The sequence below is a fragment of the Impatiens glandulifera genome, chromosome 7 (genome assembly GCF_907164915.1).
Source record: "Impatiens glandulifera chromosome 7, dImpGla2.1, whole genome shotgun sequence".
NCBI lineage: Eukaryota > Viridiplantae > Streptophyta > Magnoliopsida > Ericales > Balsaminaceae > Impatiens > Impatiens glandulifera.
In genome coordinates, this window is record NC_061868.1 from 44,007,103 (window position 1) to 44,026,431 (window position 19,329).

General features: G+C 30.0%; 4 protein-coding genes across 5 annotated transcripts; 2 read left to right on the plus strand and 2 right to left on the minus strand.

Annotated features, from left to right (window-relative positions):
* Positions 1-8: 8 nt before the first annotated feature.
* Positions 9-704, minus strand: LOC124910017 (nuclear transcription factor Y subunit B-3-like). Its single transcript, XM_047450642.1, has one exon. It carries the CDS (start codon positions 702-704, stop codon positions 30-32), a length of 675 nt encoding a protein of 224 aa, XP_047306598.1. The 3' UTR covers positions 9-29.
* A 4,160-nt stretch (positions 705-4,864) lies between these two features.
* Positions 4,865-7,752, plus strand: LOC124945426 (eukaryotic translation initiation factor NCBP). The gene is made up of 6 exons (XM_047485865.1): positions 4,865-5,102; positions 6,363-6,458; positions 6,542-6,646; positions 6,765-6,842; positions 7,005-7,124; positions 7,290-7,752. The coding sequence occupies exons 1-6, from the start codon at positions 4,938-4,940 to the stop codon at positions 7,419-7,421; spliced, it is 696 nt and encodes a 231-aa protein (XP_047341821.1). The 5' UTR covers positions 4,865-4,937; the 3' UTR covers positions 7,422-7,752.
* Positions 7,753-8,581: 829 nt separating this feature from the next.
* Positions 8,582-11,804, minus strand: LOC124945427 (adenylyl-sulfate kinase 3-like). 2 transcript variants are annotated; one of them, XM_047485867.1, is made up of 8 exons: positions 11,594-11,804; positions 10,785-10,873; positions 10,307-10,447; positions 9,808-9,957; positions 9,551-9,669; positions 9,372-9,456; positions 8,980-9,026; positions 8,582-8,894 (listed from the first exon to the last, which is right to left on the minus strand). In XM_047485867.1, the coding sequence occupies exons 3-8, from the start codon at positions 10,428-10,430 to the stop codon at positions 8,790-8,792; spliced, it is 630 nt and encodes a 209-aa protein (XP_047341823.1). In that variant the 5' UTR covers positions 10,431-10,447; positions 10,785-10,873; positions 11,594-11,804; the 3' UTR covers positions 8,582-8,789. The 2 variants fall into 2 exon arrangements, with proteins under 2 accessions (XP_047341823.1, XP_047341822.1); XM_047485866.1 differs by lacking the exon at positions 10,785-10,873.
* Positions 11,805-14,984: 3,180 nt separating this feature from the next.
* On the plus strand, positions 14,985-18,475 carry LOC124910689. The gene is made up of 7 exons (XM_047451364.1): positions 14,985-15,615; positions 15,718-15,772; positions 15,930-16,004; positions 16,071-16,162; positions 16,284-16,365; positions 17,975-18,058; positions 18,158-18,475. The coding sequence occupies exons 1-7, from the start codon at positions 15,224-15,226 to the stop codon at positions 18,263-18,265; spliced, it is 888 nt and encodes a 295-aa protein (XP_047307320.1). The 5' UTR covers positions 14,985-15,223; the 3' UTR covers positions 18,266-18,475.
* Positions 18,476-19,329: the final 854 nt, after the last annotated feature.

The window sequence follows — 19,329 nt, forward strand, 5'->3', positions numbered from 1 at the left end:
GGAAAAAAAATTAATAATTTAATCAATGTTTACCAGTGTCCCAATGAATCAACATCTTGGTCGGGTGGATGATGCAATATTTGTTGTTGGACAGAACTAGAAGGATACGACATAGGAAATGTTTGTTCCGTCCCCATAAAAGACGAAGATTGCGAGACATAACCCGACGTAGTTTGCGGGTACATACCACCGTTATAACTTACATGTTGTTGTTGCGATTGTTGTTCATCGTGTAATTGTATTCCTCTTTGTTGATCGGTTCTTTGTTGTTTCGGAACGTGTAGTTTCTCCCCTTCGAGTTCTCTATACTTAACCAAATAATGTTTCAAGGGAGTAAGATAATTTTCAAAACCTAATGTAGTAAGAGCCCAAATAATATCGTCTCCATTAATTGTTTTTCTCTTCTCACGTTGACATTTATCAGAAGCTTCTCCCGTAACAAAACTTATGAACTCGGATACACATTCTTGAACCGTTTCTTTAGCATCTTTCGAGATCTTTCCATTTCCGGGGATGACCTTTTTCATTATACGACCAACGTTGGCTATAGGAAGAAACCGATCTTGTTCTTTGTTAATAGTGTAAATGCTCGAGTTGTTTTCGTTGTTGTTGTTGTTGATGTTCTTCGAGTTTGTGGTTTCTATTGGGATGGCTCTCGAGCCAACAACATTTGGCCCTATAATAATACCCGTTTCATCGTCCATGTGATCTTTAATCAAGTTGTGAGAATACGAGGGAGATCCGACGATCGAAAGGATATCAATTTTGTTGTTTTTCTTTATAAGATTAAGACCAAAGAGGTAGGCATATTTTACGCAATTAAACAAATTTGACCCCCCTAGAATAGCTCCATCAATGGATAACATTTATCAACGGTCAAGATTGAATAATAACTAATTACCATTTTTTCTTTTTGTAAAAAGAACTAGTAATTATTATTTAGAATAGAATTTTAGAATCAATTTAATGACTTTTTACCAAACAAATGATTTTGGTTTAGATGAGACTATTTCATCTTATTTTTTTTTATTAAAATGAGGAATTAAGAAATAATCACCAACATATATAAGAAATAGACATTGTCAAATGTTAGACATGTTATTTACATTACAAAATTTGTGACCACAAATTTGATTAAATAAACAAAACAACTAACAAAAACATGTAAGAAACTTAAAATTTGAGTGGTTAAAAAAATGGAATTAGAATAATTTGTAATGCTAAATGTTGTTAACAATTAGACAACATGAATACAATATTATGATAATGGAACAGATACAATGAAGAAAAAATTTCTCGATTGTTTTGAGACATGTGAATAATTTAGCACAGAAAAAACCACTATAACAACGAATTAGACAAAAATACCTGAATCACAATCACCAGGTTTCTCACATTAATGGCGAGTCAAGAAACTCAAAGAACAAAGAAAGATTTTAGAAATTTAGAGTGAGAAATGATAAAATGAAATGTGAAGAAGATATATAAAATGAAGTGATATTTATAGTTGAAAATTAAACTCAAAATTAATTAATCAACCAATTTTTTAATCTAACGGCCATTAATCTATCATCCATTCATTAAATTGTTAACCTTTGGTTACCTTTTCATTATTAAGTTGCATCGATAATAAGTATTTTGTAGTTACAATTATAATTAATAATATTTGTTAATTGTCTTTTAAATTAACAAATTTATATTCATTTGTATTAAATTTCACCCTTAATTCACATTGAATTTGATGTAAATTTCATTTGCATTAATTTCAACTTAATTCATGTTACTTAAATTTTGTGTGAATTTCATTTGAATTAAATTTCACCATTAATTTATATTTAAATTTGATGTGAATTTTATTCAAATTAAATTTTACTATTAATTCACATTTAAATATTTTGTGTAAATTTTATTTAACCAAATATCATTTTCATTTAATTATTATTATTATTATTATTATTATTATTATTATTATTATATATATATATATATATATATATATATATATATCAAATTTCTTCAAATTTATAATAATAAAAAAGAAAAAAATAAGAAAGAAACATTTTTAAGACTAAATTAAATAAATAAATAAATAAAATATTCACCTTCTATTGATTGCAGCTGACAAATGAAATCGTATATAAAAGATAAGAAATATGTATAAATTAAGAATATTATTATTAAATACAAAATATAAGAGTTGTATTTAAGCTGAATAATGTAAATATAATAATAAATCAAATAATATTTTTAATCACTTATTTTTTAAGTCCTTTGACACAATCAATACCCATGTGTCACTTATTTTTTTTATATATTATAAAGCTATTGTTAATGAATTGATTTTGAACATTAAAATCCTTCATAAATTCTCTAAACTTTATCTTTGCCCATTAAATATGAGTATGCATTTGCCATCATTTCTTTAATTTGCACGGTAAATTAAAATGTCTAATTTCTTCATGTTAGAACATTATCTCAGGCAGAAAAATAAATAAATATTAGTAACACATTTATCTTGAAATAGAATATAACTCAAATACTCAATACTAGATTAAAACACTGACTAAAGTTAAAAATATAGAATTGATTATTAAAATCTTATAATATTAAATGAAGTTAATTGAAATCAACTTTTAAACTAATCAGAATTACTATTTTGTAAATTTATAACAATAAAATTTCACTAGTTTATAAATATTTTAATTTTATGATTTTATATATAATATATATATATATATATATTAAAGTTTCATTTAGTTATTATTATTATTTAATTATTTTTATAATTAATTAAAATTTTCTTTTTGAAAATGATCAATTTATTAAAAACACTTAATTATATATATAAATAATAATAATATATAATTAATAATTTTTTAAAATAATTTTTTTTAATTTTAAGAGTTTATATTTTTACCTAAGCTCGTGATTTTGATTTTAGTTGAATAAAGATTTACGTTAAGACCCAAATGTCTTGGTTCAATTATTATGTATTATTTAAAACTTTTGGAGAAAATTTGACAAAATGATTCTAATAATGATTAATTTTGGAAAATGACGGATAAAGTTTACAAAAATGATCTTTCCTAAAAACGAAAATTTTCATTCGCGTCACGCGATATATGCATTCTCGTGACGTGACAGAAATATCTAGAATGCCCTTAATATTTATTATTTGGTCGCGTCGGGTTTATGGCACCAAAAACTCCACCGCACATCGGATTTGGGAAATTTGACGAAATGGGCATCAAATACTTTTTCACTAATGGTTATCTTCGTCGTTGTGTATTGTTTTGTCTGTCGTTGTGTTTGTTTGTTGTGATCGCGTCATGTGTTTATGGCACCAAAGACTCCATCGCTCACCGGATCTAGGAAATTTGACGAAATGAGCACCAAATTAAGACTTCATCGCTCATGGTATTCTCCACCGTTGTGTGTCGTTTTGTCCGTCGTTTTGTTCACCGTTCGCCGCTAAGGGTTTAGAGAGAAGGGGAGAAGACTGAGAAGATAGAACGGGGAAGAAAAAAATAAAAAAATTGGGAGAAAATATAATAAATATTAAGGGCTTTTTGGACATTTCACAGACCACCTCGTCGCGTCACGATAATGTATGCGTTCCGTGACGCGAATGATTATTTTGTCGGTTCCGAAACTCGAAAATATTATTTTTACAAACTTTATGGAGCCTAAATCATTTTTCAAAATACAGTCTCGTCAAACTTTTGGTTTTGTTTAGAATTATTATAAAAAAAATATATTTGTTTATGACAGAATCTTTTTCTTTATGAAATAACATTTTGATTAGATTTTTTATTTATTTATTTATTGTAGATGAAATTCATTAAATCATATTTTGCATAGGTATAGATTTTATGATTTACCTTATAAGAAATTTATCTTTTAAATAATTTAGTGCTTATTTGATTAGGTTTTATTTAAATTTTTTTATTTTTGAGTTTTTTTTTTATAAAATTTGTTTTTATCAAATCATCTGTATTGAGTCACTTATTTTATTAAATAAAATATTAAAATATTTTTATTTTATTATATTTTAAATAAAAAAATATTTTAATAAAATTAATTAAAAATTTAAATAACTTACCTTTAAAAAAAAGTCAAACCAGCTAGATTTAAAAGAGAAAAAGTAGCCCGATTAAGTCATGATCCTCTATTTAACTTAAAACTTTGCATATATTATGTAAAATAAAAAAATTATTATTTATTTTTTAATTTTTTTACTTGTTGGAGTCAAATCATTTATTTTTGCATTGTCTATGATATTAATATCTAAAGTCTCTTGTGGAGTATCACTAAAATTCACCGAATGTTAAATTTGGATTGATGCGACTAATATGACAGACTTACGTAACTATCTCAATTAATCTTTGGTGAACTATTTGGTTTGAGAGAAATCTTCAAATTTTTATTAATCGTAGTCGTCCGATGTGTATTATTCATAATGTTATTATTACGATTTTTTCTGAGATCCATTCCGGAAATTCGGTAGAGTCCGTTAGAGAATTAATCGTTTTTCTCGAGAACTTAATAACCTATTGAGTAACATTTTTTAAATTTTTATTTATTTTTTCTTAATGTCATGCTTATGCTTTGTGATTGTGTGCTTAAATCGAATTTTTATTATTTTTAATATATATATATATATTCTTTTAAATATATATATATATATATATATATAATTTTTACTTAGTTTTTCTTTTTTTAATATGGTTATTTAAATGATTTTTTTAATGCACTAATATTTTTTTAAAAAAATATCATTTTATTAAGACAAGTGAATTCCACCAAACAAACCCTAGTTTTCCTATCTCCCGATTGGTCGATGAAAAATCAAGTGTTATAAATTAGAGACATGAAGGAGACGCATAAAGATTGAAGAAGATAAGTGCTGAGCTAGGGTTCTGATAAAAAGAGCAAAAATGGAGTTTGCAAACGAACGAAAAGAAAGCGATAACAAGAACTCTAGCAGTGGCCAAATTATCAACGACCCCTCTTCAAATTCCCTCTACGCAGCACCAACCGATAATGCGGAGGATAGAGAACGACAAGCTCGCGATCTTAAAGCAGGACTTCATCCTCTCAAGGTATGTTCCCGCACATCTCTTGCTTTTAGTCTAACCCACATGTAATAATGGCCAATTCCCAACTTTTTTATTGTCTTACAACTTTCAAGATGCTCGCTTTTAAAACCCTCGTTTTGTGTATCCGCCGAATTAGTTTTGTTTCGATCTTAGGTCTTCACCACGATTACTTAAGAAGGCATTGAATTTGCAGTCTGATGGATGATAATAGACTTCACATGTGCTTTTACACTTTTGTGATTATTTTGGCTGATTGATATACTTTCTTGGAATCCATTAGTAGTACTTAGCATATTCATGTTGTGTGTGCAAACCAGTTTATGTACTGACCTCTCTGATGGTAATGATGCAACTGCTTGTACAGCTCTTTCTGAGTGCTGCAATTTGTCTTCCAGGAGTCCTTTTGGGAGCTATTTTGTTAGCATTTGCATCCAAAAAAATCCCTACTATGACAAAGCATACACTCTGAAAAAATCCACCAACTGTTATTAATTGTGGTTCAATAGCAATTGTCATGGTTCAAATCTATTTAAGAATCATTTTTCTATTGGTAAAATGAAGAAACCTGACTTTCTGGATATTAATTGTATCTGTTTATATGAGAGAATAATGTTTTTTCAGGTATGGCAACATCAGCTCGTCTATAAACCTTTTTTATTTGTTCGTGTATAATCTTACTTGAGATAGAACACCAAATGATTGTAGAAGTCAAGAAAGCCCACACACCAATGTAAATGGTGTTTAGGGTTTTCTCTGAAACATCAAAATGATGGGAGACTAGAAGGTAGGATACTAGAGGGAGATAGCCTGTATAGATGAGATTCAATTTCTCTTGTATATAAATCTCTTGTTAGAAATATATTTTTGGAACATTTCAATAAATGCAAAGTAGACTTAAGTGGTGAGAGTCTTGAAGTGGGAGGTCACGGGGGTGGAATATTGTGCTAACCTCCTCCAAGATAGAAAAAAACTGGTCTAAAAGGAAAAGAATTTAGCACTGTTAATATTATTCCTGTATAGTTACAGGGTCATCTTCAAAAAGATAGACCGTGTCTATATAAATCAATTCTTTATGGAATTAGCATTTGTTCGCTTGATTGTAGTGAATGTTAAGAAATGAGTTAAAAGTTGATCTGGTTGTTTGATCATCTTGTTGGTATGGAATAAATACTCTTTTCTTTTAGAAGTTAGTCTATCTAGTAAAATTATATACATTTAAATTTTAACACAAGTTTGCTCATACCTATCCACATTTGTTACCAGCACAAGTTTGTTTTTTGGTATACCCGACGCACCCCTGGAGTCCGTACTCAAACATCATATGAAGACAACATTAAGAAAATTGTGGACTTCAGTACAGTAAGCTCTCTTTTGTGTTTTTAAGTAACAAGTACGATTACTGAAGCTATCTAATTTTGTTTCCTAATTCTAAATGCTTATAGGTTGAAGCATTTTGGGTCTGTTATTGTCATCTAACTCGTCCTGCTTCTCTACCAAGCCCAACTGATTTGCATCTTTTCAAGGACGGAATTCGCCCCCTTTGGGAGGTAGGATTACATCTGATTTTCTTTACGTTCATTAGTTTAATACCTGAAGTCTGCCAGTGTAAATAGAAGGCTCAATTTGTAATGTTATGTTTTGTGTTGCAAATTGTTGATTGACCAGGATTCTGCGAATTGCAATGGTGGAAAATGGATAATACGATTCAAGAAAGCTGTCTCAGGCCGCTTTTGGGAGGATTTGGTATGGAAAGACTATTCTTTTATATGAATTAACACGTGTGACAGCTATCTTGAGTCTGCAAAATGTCATACCTTTCTTATATATATAATTCTTACATTACTGTCACATTCTTAGAAGTTCTGAAAAGGATTGCTTCGACTTGCCTTCTGTGATTTTACACAGGTTATGGCCTTAGTGGGTGATCAACTTGATTATGGAGAAAACATATGTGGTGTTGTGCTAAGTATTCGATTTAATGAAGACATACTAAGCGTATGGAACCGTAATGCATCTGATCATCAGGTGAGCTCTTGCCTACTTTCTGTATCTGTAAATGAAATCAGGAGATGCATAAACAAAAGCAATAAGTGTTTCCAAATGTTTGTGCTGGTTTACTTGTTTATTATATGTTATTTCCTTAAAATAAGTAGAAACTTATTGTCTATGTATGTATGTGAATGCAAACAGGCTGTGATGGCATTAAGAGATGCAATAAAGAGGCATTTGAAACTTCCCCACAGCTATATGATGGAATACAAACCTCACGATGCATCACTGCGCGACAACTCATCTTATCGCAACACATGGTTGAGGGGATGATGATGATGATGAGAGGTCGGTCCTTTTTCTCGAGGAGAATACCATCATCTTGATTAGCGATAAAGTTGAATCTTATTGGGAGGAGTACCCTACCATCTTCTTCTCTAGTTATCTTACAACACCATAGTTGGCATCTTCTGTTGTACCCATCTTGTGATTGACTGGAGTTTGGTTTCAGTTCACTTAGGTGGAGTATTTTATTCTTCTTTTTTGGACAGATTAACAGTATTCATTTTAGACATATTTCTTGCCAATTTATTTTTATTTTTCTAATTTAGTGGACACATGAAAACAAGCTCACCCTCTAGTTAATGCTACCTCCTGGATTTCATTCTCTTTTAATATTACTCCATTATCATTTTAAAAGTGATATTCTCATTGAAAGCATGAGACTAAAATGAAAGATAATGATATGAGATTTGTTAAACATTTTTAGGGTTTAATTGAAGTGTACCAAGTTATTATAAAAAAAAAAAGAGTTATATTTTTCATAGTCTATTTTGTTTGCTTCCAATGTTATGTTTCCTAATTTTGGTTGGTAGTGAACCTTGTTGCCCTTCTTCAGTTTAGTGCATTTTTTAAAGAATTGAACATCTATATGTATATTGTTGTAATGGAATTTATTCATTTTTATTTAAGAAAAGTTAGAACAGATATCTTAATGGCTTTCTTTCAAAAAATAGTGTATTTATTTTAAAGACATTTATAAAATATGAACAAAAATATTGGGTCCATTTGTTTTTTTTATGTGAATTTGTGTGAGACTTGATGAGAAAATATTAATAAATTTATGAATATATTTAATTTATCTAAATAATGTTCAAATAATATATTTTCTTTAAAAAACAGAGTTAAGTATTTATCCCTCTTGTTAAATGTTCAATTAGATAATGCACAAGCTCTCAATTAGCTACTTATTTTTAACAAGAATTGACAATAACTTTGTTCTCTTAGTGCCCTTAAACTAGCCTATAACTTTTGTTTGTTTTTAATTTTATTTAAAAACCTACTTCTGTTTCTTATTAGTATCTTACAAACTTGTGATTGTTCGTCTTTTAGACACGACTAGTAGGTTTTTACTGATAAAATAAATGGCACATAAACTCAATTGTTATGAAGTTTTGCAGACCAACAGGCAACAATAAATGATGGGATTTCAACCGAATAACGCAATTCCTTAACATGCCAACCATAATTAATTACAAAACCCAACAAAATGTATTACCTATTGAGACTGAGTTGAATAATAATGTGATTTTCTATGAACTTGAGGATCAGTTTTTTTGAAGAAAGTTATTATATATATATATATGATGAGAAATTCAATAAGATCATCTCAATCAATTACTGTAGGAATATGTCAAAATCTCACTTATTAGCTTCAAGAAATCCTTTGTCCTCCAAGTAACAAACTACTTGTCCAGCCATCTCAGATGGTGTAGAACAAGTTCCTTCCTTCTCTTGTATTTCGATCTGGATTTTGAAGAAAGTTACTTTTAACACCTTCAATCAAAATAACTGTTATCTGCACATATTCATCATATTAGTAACTGCTCACCTCACAATTCAAGGGTGACTCATAAGGATCATCTATTCCAGTAAAACCTGCAATTCCCCAATGCTAGTAGTTTGTCAGAAGAATAATAACTCCCTTCCATCGAATTATTTAAAGACCATAAGAAACTCGTCCTTTATAAACAGACTGGATAATATAGAAGATGCTGTACATGGATGGAAATGAATATGAACAGCCTAGATCTATCCATTTTTTTAGATCATGGTTTTTCCTGTAATGTGATTTCAGTGAAACTTGAGAGTTCAACCTCTTTAGTATATAGACTTTTATCACCTGAGCTATCCGCTACCCTAGATTTGTCTTTGTTTTTCGAGAATGATGAGTTTTTTTTTTATCTTTGACAACCTAAACAAACAATAACCTAAGTGATGCACCTTTAAGTTTTCCTGCACGTGCAAGCTTGTAAAGGCCTTTAGGGTCCCTCTCTTCACAGAGTTCCAGAGGCATGTTCATGAAAACCTAGAAAAAATATATAAACTGAGTTCAATTTGTCATGTTTTAAACTTAATAATAACAAACCTAATTACATAATGGTTCTTCTATATGAACTTACCTCGATGAAATTCGAATCAGGCAGCATTGCACGACAAGCATCACGATCCTTTCTATAAGGGGATATCAGACTGGCAATACAGATTATGCCAGCATCTGCAAAGAGCTTTGCAACCTCACCTAGATATTAAATGTAAAATCATTTAATTCAATTTATCTTATAACAGTTTAATACAAGTTATATTATGTCAATTATGGACAATGTAAGAGCATCCTAGTTTAGAAAGTAAAAAATCTTAGCTAAGCATATAAACTTACCAACTCTTCTTATATTTTCTGTTCTATCATCAGGACTGAATCCAAGATTCTTGTTTAAACCATGCCTAAGATTATCCCCATCAAGAATGTAAGAGAGTTTTCCCCTGGTGTGCAACTCTCTGCCTATTGAACAGGCCAGCGTGCTTTTCCCTTAGAATTTTGGACAAAAGATCATGGAGGATCATGTTAGACACACAATGGAAGGATATATAATTTGCTATTGATATAGGTTATCCTGCATATCCACAAACCAATTTAGTACCATTACATATATGATAAATTATCTGTTGATTTGTGGGAAAAAAAGAGAGAGCAGACGATACAATTCTCATGGCCGGTTGGCAAGAGAAGACCAAAAGGGACACAATGTAACTAAAGAAGATTGAAATCAGAAGTTTCTTCTATGTTTAACAGGATATTTCATTAGTTAAAGAAAAAGAACAAATTTTTAAACTAAAGAAAAAGAATAGAATATAGAAGATAAGCTTGCTGCTATAACCTGAGCCACTGAGACCTGTGATCCATACAACACAACCTTGTTGATTAAGCAATTTTTGCCTTTCAGCCTTCCCAACCGGGCACTCATGCCAGAAAATATTTGTAGAATTGCCTACAGTAGACATTAGGAAGCGCAATCACTCTGACACAAAATAAAAGCGAAACAAACAATTGAATCAAGTCAATACAAATTTAGGACAGAAGAGGCAAATGGAAGAAAACAATCAATTTACAAAAGAACAAAAATGCAAACTATATATTCCATTAAAAAGGTTAATGAAAGCTATTTGGTCTACTTCCAACTATAACCAGTGGTAAGTGTATAATAACTGAATCAGAATAGGTACAGATCAAATGAAGCAAAGTGTTGGAAGAAAACAACAACTAAAACCCATATCTAACAACACACACAAACACACACCTGATAAGAAAATAACTCAGTTCTTCATCTTAATGTTTATTCAGTCTTTCACACTTACATATTCCTGAACTTGTTTTAGCAACACAGTGAAACAGGCAGGAATAAGACTTCTCCTGAATCCATTTTCCACGATAAGACTTTCAATTTCTACAGAATAGATAACCATTGTCTATTTATAAGATAATACAAATTAATAACATCTCAATCAAATCAAAGATATAAACATATTTCTAACACTCTTCTTCAAACCCAAAATGGTAAACTTTATGATCAGCTTGAATTTGCAATATGACATAACTTGTCTAACAATCTTCAACAGCATGCTTATGTGCATCTTCTTTAATTCATTCATATTAGTACATCACTGAGGGCGTTTCAGTGCTAATTGTTTGCAAAGTCTTCTGAGGAATGACTAATAATGATGATCTAATAATTTTGTTTGAAGGAGAAGAGAATGAAGCATAATAATTTTGAGGTATCAAGCCGAAAAAAGTTATTTTACAAAGATAACAATAACCCAATAGCCTCAATAATTTACAAACAATTCTATATTTTCTATTATTTTCAAAGTAAAAAAACACAAATGTCATAGAACACCACTTCAATTATCAACATTTTGTTTTCCTCTCAAGAAGATGATGGTTAATAAATATGACACAGAACAATGATCAAACACCCACTAGAAGAAATGTCAAATAAAATTGTGGGTAACCCACTAACCCCCAACTATCGCACCTACAATAAATCAGTAAAGAATAACAAGAAGAAGATAAAGAGCAATAGAAGCTGATAGCATTGGGGAAACATTAAGAATAAATTTCAAGGCAGGTAACATAAATGGGTTTGAATTAGATCTGATAAAAATACCTTCTTGACAGAAACCCTTTTGCAGTTGAATTAGGCCAAAATCTGTGAAGACAGATGATAAACCCACCTTAAATACCTTAGTAAAGATCCGGCGAGGCAGTCGGGTGTTTCCTTTATGGGATCGTTATGGGAAATTACTACTGTTTACGTTCTATTTTATATTTGGGGTCTCTTTCTCTTTCTCCCTTACTCTTCTGTTTATGGTTAATATGAATCTGGACGTTTTCTATGCAGGGGAGAAGCGGAGTATTTTAGTGTTAAAAATATGCGCTGTTTGTTTGTTTTGGTAAACAGAAGAATATGTTAAGTCAGATAATGTTTCCCCTTCTTTTGGAATAAAGTATAAATCACTTGTTTTTTTATTCATACTCTTTTTTGTATTTAATTATAAGCTCACCTTTCAAATAATCAAAAGTATTCAAATCAACTTGTTTTTTTTGGATTATAAAGAAGTGGATTATTTTAATTAAAAAAAAACTTCAAAGTTTATAAATATAGAATAAAAACTTGCTAGCATATGTTAATTGATAAGAGTATTTGCTAAAATATCAAATTCAACTGCCAATAAATTTATTTTAAATAAGAGTGGATTTTGGTCTAAATTTTTAATTAGAAAAGTATTTTGCTCAGGTAATTATCTTAGTGAGAGCAAAGTAGCCATTAATCAAATGAGTGACTATTTGTTTTCTCTCCAACTTCATATTATATGGGATGTCTTTGGTAACCTTTAATTAGAATTTGAATTGAGCATTTAATTATAATTCTTATATTTGTTAAATATTTAGTTAAATTAAGATTTGTAATTCTAATTCTAATCAAATTCAAACTAAAACTAATGTAATTTTATATTTTATATTTTTTAATTCAAAATTATAATTTTAATATATATATTAAATTAAAAAAATCTTATTATTTTATTATTTATAACTAAGTCAATATTAAATTTATAGATATTATATATTTTTTAGCTATCATAATAAATTATGATATATATATATATATATATATATTAATATATTAATAATATAGATAATATAATTAAATAAGTTTTGTAAATTTGAATATATTATAATATTTAATTATTAATTATCGAGTTATAATTATTATTTACAGAATTTATTTTAACTCAAATATATTTATACAATTTAAGAAGATGAATAACATTATTTAGTTTTTTTTGATGAAATGAACCAAATTAGAATTATGGCAAAATGATTTTGTTATATTAGATTTTGTCCATCAACGATTAAGTTTTTTATCATTATTAATAAGAGTTCTCGTGAATTTACGAGAGCTCTCAATAGATCAAATAGAGTGATCTATCCTCTCATTTTTTTGTTTGTCACATTGGTATGAAAGCTCTCTAAAAAAAATATGAATTTTACAGAAACTCGGGAATCGGTGAGTTGTGAGTTAAGAAGATATCATTTTGTCATATCACATTTGTTTTTTTCTGATGACATGCTACGTATGGTTCTTGTTACATATAAGAATTTTAAGCACATTTGAAATATTTTATGGTTATCCGGTGCAAGTTTCGGTTTTCGAGTTAATTTTAATAAGTCATACATTTTTTTCTCATATTTTATTTCGAACAGAAGAAGAATGAAATTGGCAAATGTGGTGACGTTTAGAATTGGTATTCTTTTGTCAATATATTTTGGTATGTCATTGGGTGCTAAATTACGATCCAATGTCTTTTGAGACCCAATTATTACTAAAATGGAATATAATAATCTCGAAAGAGGATGGTTAATCCTCATTAAGTCTGTGATGTCTTTATTCATTTTTCTCAAAAGTGTGGCGGTAAAAATGGAGAAAATAATGTGTAAATTTTTATGCGAATCTTCTAACTCATCGTTTTGTCATATAGTTAGTTGTGATAAGGTTAAATATTTTAAAGGTCAAGAAAATTTATATATTTGAGATCATATTTCTTTTAATAAGACTCTTTTATGAAAATGGTGTAGTATATTTACAACGGAGTCGGATAGTCTTTGGACATCAATAATCAGATTTAAGTATGGACCGTACGATCATGATTGGTCTAGTTGTTTCACCAAAATGTCTAATTATTCGGCAATATGTAATTTGGAGGGGAATATATTCTATGTGGAAAAAAATTGTGAGCAATCTAGATTCATTGTGCGGGATAGTTTTTTATTAGTTTTTGGGACGACATTTAGTGTAGTGTCAAAAGTCTAGTTATGACAGTATTTTGAGCTTGCTTTCGTTGCTATAGATAAAAATGTCATAGTTAAAGACATGTTTGATCATCGGTTTAGTGGTTCACTAGCCGAATTAGATATAAAAAAATATTAAACATTATGGAGACTTCGTTCCATAATAGAGTTTTATTTTTTTGTAGCACGCAAACAAGTATCCTCGTTTGAAAAAGACGTTATGCGTTGACAAAATATGAATAGTTTTTATATAGGGCATTGTTACAAATTATTTGCTAAGAAGATTCCATAAAATTTTGTTGGGAGAAACTTTGGTAGTCAGATTCCATCCAAGATCTCATTTTTTTGATTGAGCGTTATTCACGGTGAAATTTCTACGGATGATATGTGTGCATGAAAAAATGTTATATTATGTATAATCGTATATGTAATGAAGATGTTGAATCATCAACTCACTTATTTTTTCACTGTCGATGGGTGACTAGTATTTGAAGTCTTTTGTGGAGTATTACTGAATTTAATTGGATAATGCCCGAGTCTTTAGATAATTGCTGAGAAATTTGGATTGATGCGGCTAAAATGAAAGACCTACATATTTTAGTTATCATCCCAATTATTTTTTGATGCACTATCTGATTTGAGAGAAATCGTCGAATTTGTAGTGATCATAATAGTTCGATGCGTATCAATCATAATAATAGTACTATTATTATGACGATTTTTGAGATTCGTTCCGAAAAGTCAGTAGAGTCTGTTAAGAAGTTAATTGTTATATCGAGGACTTACGAACTCGATAACATATTGAGTACCATTTTTTTATTTTATTTTTATTTTAATGATATGTTTTTGTCTTTATACTCAAACGATATTTAATATACATGAACTTTTTTTAAAATATAAAAAATAATATTATTAACAAATTAATTGTGTAATATAACTCCCTAATTCAATTAAGAAAAAATAACTCATCATAAAAAAACCTCTTTTATTCTATTTTCATATACAAATAAATAAGAAAAAGTATATATTTTTTTATTAATGTTTATAATAATAGTTTATTTATTTTGTGGAGTTTTCTCGCGAAGAAGAAGAAAAAAATAAAATGGGCTCCGGCGGCCTTGCCGGGACCATGGAACAGAGATATTTTCCAGAAGCAGCGGGAGAGAGTACGTAACTAGACCTGTTTGTGGCCACAGCTTTTTTCCTAAAAAGAAAATCATGTCTTTTTCTATTCTGAGAAGAAGAAGAAGAAGAAAACACATTCGCTTTACCATTACAAACCCCCCTAGATCTTTCTTCACAGTTCACACAATCCTCTCGCGTTGCAGCAGGATGAAAGATGATTGATTCTCCCAAAAGAAAAAGCGCCCTTCCTTGATCATCATCAGTCCAATGCTCTGCTGCTGTCGTCTGTCAGATTGATTGATAGATAATCATAATCATATTCATGGCACAATTCACTGCTCAGGGGCGACTAAAACTTCTCTTGAATGGAAATGGGTTACCCACTGGATCATCTGAATCTAAATCTAAAAACCCATATCATAATAATAAGCTTTCTGGAGGAGGAGGAGGTGGGGGTAACCCAAATCCAATTTCTCGTCCGGCTCACAAACGCAAGCTTATTTCCTCCGCATTGAACAATAAAAATACGAGGGGACGATCATTTTCTTCTTCCCCTCCGTCTCAGCCTTCGTCATCAAAGAGGAAAACCGATGATAGACTTTCTGAAGCAACTTTCTATGGCGAAAATTTCTCAGGAGACGATGACATCAGTGAGTTTGATAGTGACGATGAGCTCTCCTCTTTCAGAGGCTTAGTCTTGGATGTCTCTTACAGGTTTGTCACTCGATAGTTAGCTCATTTTCCCAATTGATTGAAATACTCTTTGCGATTGAGCTCTAATGTTATGTTCATCAAACATATGTTCTACTCTGTTAGGCCCGTCAATGTTGTGTGTTGGAAGCGTGCTATTTGCTTAGAGTTCTTGGAAAAGGTAGAATCATAACATCATCATGCTTAGGAAGAACATTTGGTGGGGGAAGAATACAGATAAACATTACGTTTGCTTGCTTGTTTGCTTGCATATTACATTGAGTTGGCTTTCTTTCATTTTAGCTCCCGTTTTCCTTTGTTGCAAATGTTTCTTGCAGGCTGATGTTTTGGAATATTATGATCAAACTGTTAGTTCACCAAGTGGATCTTTCTATATTCCTGCTGTACTAAGGGTATGAACCATCAGTATTGAGACATTATCTTCTCAACATTGGGTTTGATATTTCTTATTTTCTCAGGTTCCCCACTTATTGCAAGTTGTCAAGATAAAAAGAGTTAGAAATACTCTTAGTCGTAAGAACATTTTATTTCGTGACAGTTTCACTTGTCAGTAAGTATGCAGATTGGATGTCGCCACTCCCATTGAACTCTCTTCAATTTCTAGATTCCACAAAAGATAGTATTTCTAGGTTTCCATGTTATGTTGATACTCTCTATTTGATTGGGAACAGGTATTGTTCGTCACGCGAAAACTTGACTATTGACCATGTCAAGCCTATGGCAAGAGGCGGAGAATGGGAATGGGAAAATCTGGTAAAAAACTATCCTTTATAAGTGTGAAATCTACTTTCTTGAAGGTTCTTGGTGGTTTTATTTCCCTGAGGGTTTCTCATTGTATTTTGCTTAGTGGAGGTGTTAAAAATGGTGAAAGGTTTTCATGTTTATGAGAACAATATAAATCAAATGGAAGTTACTTTTTAATACACCTCAATACTTTCCTTTTTGACACTATTTGTGATTCACTGTTAAATATATCACAATCATTTTAACAATACAATCTCCAAACTACTATCCCCTTGATAACTCAATATTGATAACTAGGTTTGCGAAGAGAGCAAGAAGATATGGTCCCATTTGGGAATACATTTTTATTTATTTATATCTAGATCTATATACAAAAACGTTTAGAAACTAAATTTAGTCATAAATAGATTAAAAAATGTATTAGTTGTTTCTCATTTGGATCCTGATAGAGAAACATAACTATGAAGTGTTTCCAAGTTGGCAAAATATCATATTAGAAGGAAGATCAAGATTATATATAAAAAAAAAGGGCTATAGATAAAAAGGCTATATTTGGAGATGTATTATGAGGGTGTATTTGCATTTGACATTGGAATTAGAAGAGAAAATCCAATTATGTTGTTTGTGTAAAGACTTAAAATAAGGATTTGGATTTAGAAGTTGAATTCTTATGGAATTGAAACAATTATTATTTTTGTTTGAAAACTTAAATTAAGTAAGAAAAAGGAAGGAGGAGAAATCAAACAGTTCTCTTAAGAATTACAATTCAACGATTTCTCTAAACATAGGAATTGAATTGTAACTTTATGCTTAGATTTCTAATTTCAGTTCCCTTTCAATTCTTATGTTTGAAGAAATCATGTAATTGCAATTTCAAAGTAGGAAGGATAGAATTGAAACTTAAAAAATCATATACATTCAATGAAATTATAATTCTTTATTCTATGTCATCAAACAAATGTAGCCTAAGTGACAAGTAAGCAGACCGGTACATACAACATATATAGTTAACTGTTCCCACTTCACTCGACTATTACTAATGTCATGTGTAACTATCTATCTTAATTGTCTTTCTCGTATGACAAGGATTCTGATTTTTCTTACTTTTGAGCTTTGACATCCGATTGAGGGTCTCCTGAGTCATCCAACCGCCTGTTTAGGCTATAGAACCCATTAGGGTTGTGTTGTAATAATGGTTCTTTTGACAGTGGTTATGAGGAGACCTTGCCTCTAGTATGGATTAAAAATGCAGAGTATTCGTCATTTGGACTACAGAAATGGAACGATCCAGGAGTGGATTGCGGCGATTGCCTAAGTATATCACATTGAGAATCGAAAGAGTTTGAATACACTGATTTTCTTTTTGAACCCTGGTTTTCATAATTGATTGGTAGTTCACCAGGTTTACATGTTTGCATTCTGTTTGGAGCTGCAGATGATTTCACATATTTTAGTAGGAATCAAAATGTTTTCAAGATTGATTTGCCAAACACTTTCAGAAATTTACCGTCTGATTTTGAGTATTCTGACTCTTTTAACTCAATTGTCACGTGTGGAATAGTTATGAGAAGACATTTTTTTACGCATAGGACTTTAAGAAAGTTTTTTAATGTAACAGGTTACGGCCTGTTTTGGATGCAATTCGAAGAAAGGGCAAAAGACATTGGAGGAAGCCAACATGAAACTTCTCAAGGTGCCTAAGGTAACAGTTTGTGATAATTAAGTTGTCTTATGAACTAGAAAACAAGAATATGGAAAGAAGGAAAAAATGTCCATTATACTTGATGCCATACTTCTTCAGGCTCCCAAGGAATATGACATACTTGCCATACCCTTGACGAATTTTACCATGAAAATGTTAAAAACGAGAAAGGGTACTCCAGAAGAGTGGCGTCAATATCTATCTTAGTCATCATCTTATCAGTTGTGGCGTCTCAAATTTATATGCCTGGCTATGATCTGTATATATATATATACATACATACAATACATATGACGATTGTAGTCGTCAACTAATTGACATTGATATTATATGTGACTCTATGTACAGTTCTGTATATTCTTAACCCAGATTATTCGTCGAAAGTATATCTCAAATAAATAAAAGAATATCGGGTTAGATCTTACATCTTAAGAATAATGTGGGCTTTCATATATATATGGTGTTGACATTTATGCATTGCCCATGTGATTGGTTATTACTTATTTATGAATGTTATATGCATATCATAATCGGTGAAAATCACACTAAATGTAACATTCATGTTTGAACATTGAAGTTATATTGAAGTTTGGAAAATACTAAATATAACAGTCATGTTAGAACTTAGAATATTAAAGTAATTTTAAGTTACCAAAGTGTACTTAATTTCATATTTAAACAAACGTTTTCTATAGTTTTATTCAGGGACCGAACTCAGGAATGAAAGATGGGGTAGAAAATTTTTGATGAATAAAAGATAAGTTTTACCACTTTTTTAATAATTAGATAAACAAAACAGTGATTTATATTAAAAATTTAACAAAATTAGGGAATAATGTTACAGTTTTATCGTAAAAAAACTACTTTTTTCGGGATGGACTTACATATATTTGTCTTGGTTTTATCTTCTAAAATCGTAAAAAAAGTATCATAAGGCCAAAATTGTGGTTTAAAGAATAATTGATTGACTTGTTTGTGATTCAAGTTATTCTCATAGCTGACTTTTTTATTTTAGGAAATCATACTTTTATTTGATAATAATATATAGTTGAGATTTAATTTGAATTACAAGTTAACATATTTTTGAACTTTTTTTTTTTTTTTTTGATTGGGAGAGATTAGCATTAATTCCCTCTATTCTATATATATTTGTAAATATACAAAATCTCAAACATAATTTTATCTAAATACTTATTCTAGATAGTCTATTTAACATGCCAAAATAGTACAAATTATTGAAAGTTATATTTTGTCGTTATCGAAAAATCTAG

Excerpts from the sequence above, each read along its gene's own strand:
- LOC124945427 (XM_047485866.1), bottom strand. The coding sequence starts at position 10,430 with ATGTCTACTGTAGGCAATTCTACAAATATTTTCTGGCATGAGTGCCCG. Across the intron at positions 9,958-10,306 it reads CACAGGTCTCAGTGGCTCAG|GGAAAAGCACGCTGGCCTGT; the intron begins GTTATAGCAGCA and ends CAAAATTCTAAG. Across the intron at positions 9,670-9,807 it reads AGAAAATATAAGAAGAGTTG|GTGAGGTTGCAAAGCTCTTT; the intron begins GTAAGTTTATAT and ends TTTAATATCTAG.
- LOC124910689 (XM_047451364.1), top strand. The coding sequence starts at position 15,224 with ATGGCACAATTCACTGCTCAGGGGCGACTAAAACTTCTCTTGAATGGA. Across the intron at positions 16,005-16,070 it reads ATATTCCTGCTGTACTAAGG|GTTCCCCACTTATTGCAAGT; the intron begins GTATGAACCATC and ends TTATTTTCTCAG. Across the intron at positions 18,059-18,157 it reads AACTTCTCAAGGTGCCTAAG|GCTCCCAAGGAATATGACAT; the intron begins GTAACAGTTTGT and ends ATACTTCTTCAG.
- LOC124945426 (XM_047485865.1), top strand. The coding sequence starts at position 4,938 with ATGGAGTTTGCAAACGAACGAAAAGAAAGCGATAACAAGAACTCTAGC. Across the intron at positions 5,103-6,362 it reads CAGGACTTCATCCTCTCAAG|CACAAGTTTGTTTTTTGGTA; the intron begins GTATGTTCCCGC and ends ATTTGTTACCAG. Across the intron at positions 6,647-6,764 it reads GAATTCGCCCCCTTTGGGAG|GATTCTGCGAATTGCAATGG; the intron begins GTAGGATTACAT and ends TTGATTGACCAG.
- LOC124910017 (XM_047450642.1), bottom strand. The coding sequence starts at position 704 with ATGGACGATGAAACGGGTATTATTATAGGGCCAAATGTTGTTGGCTCG.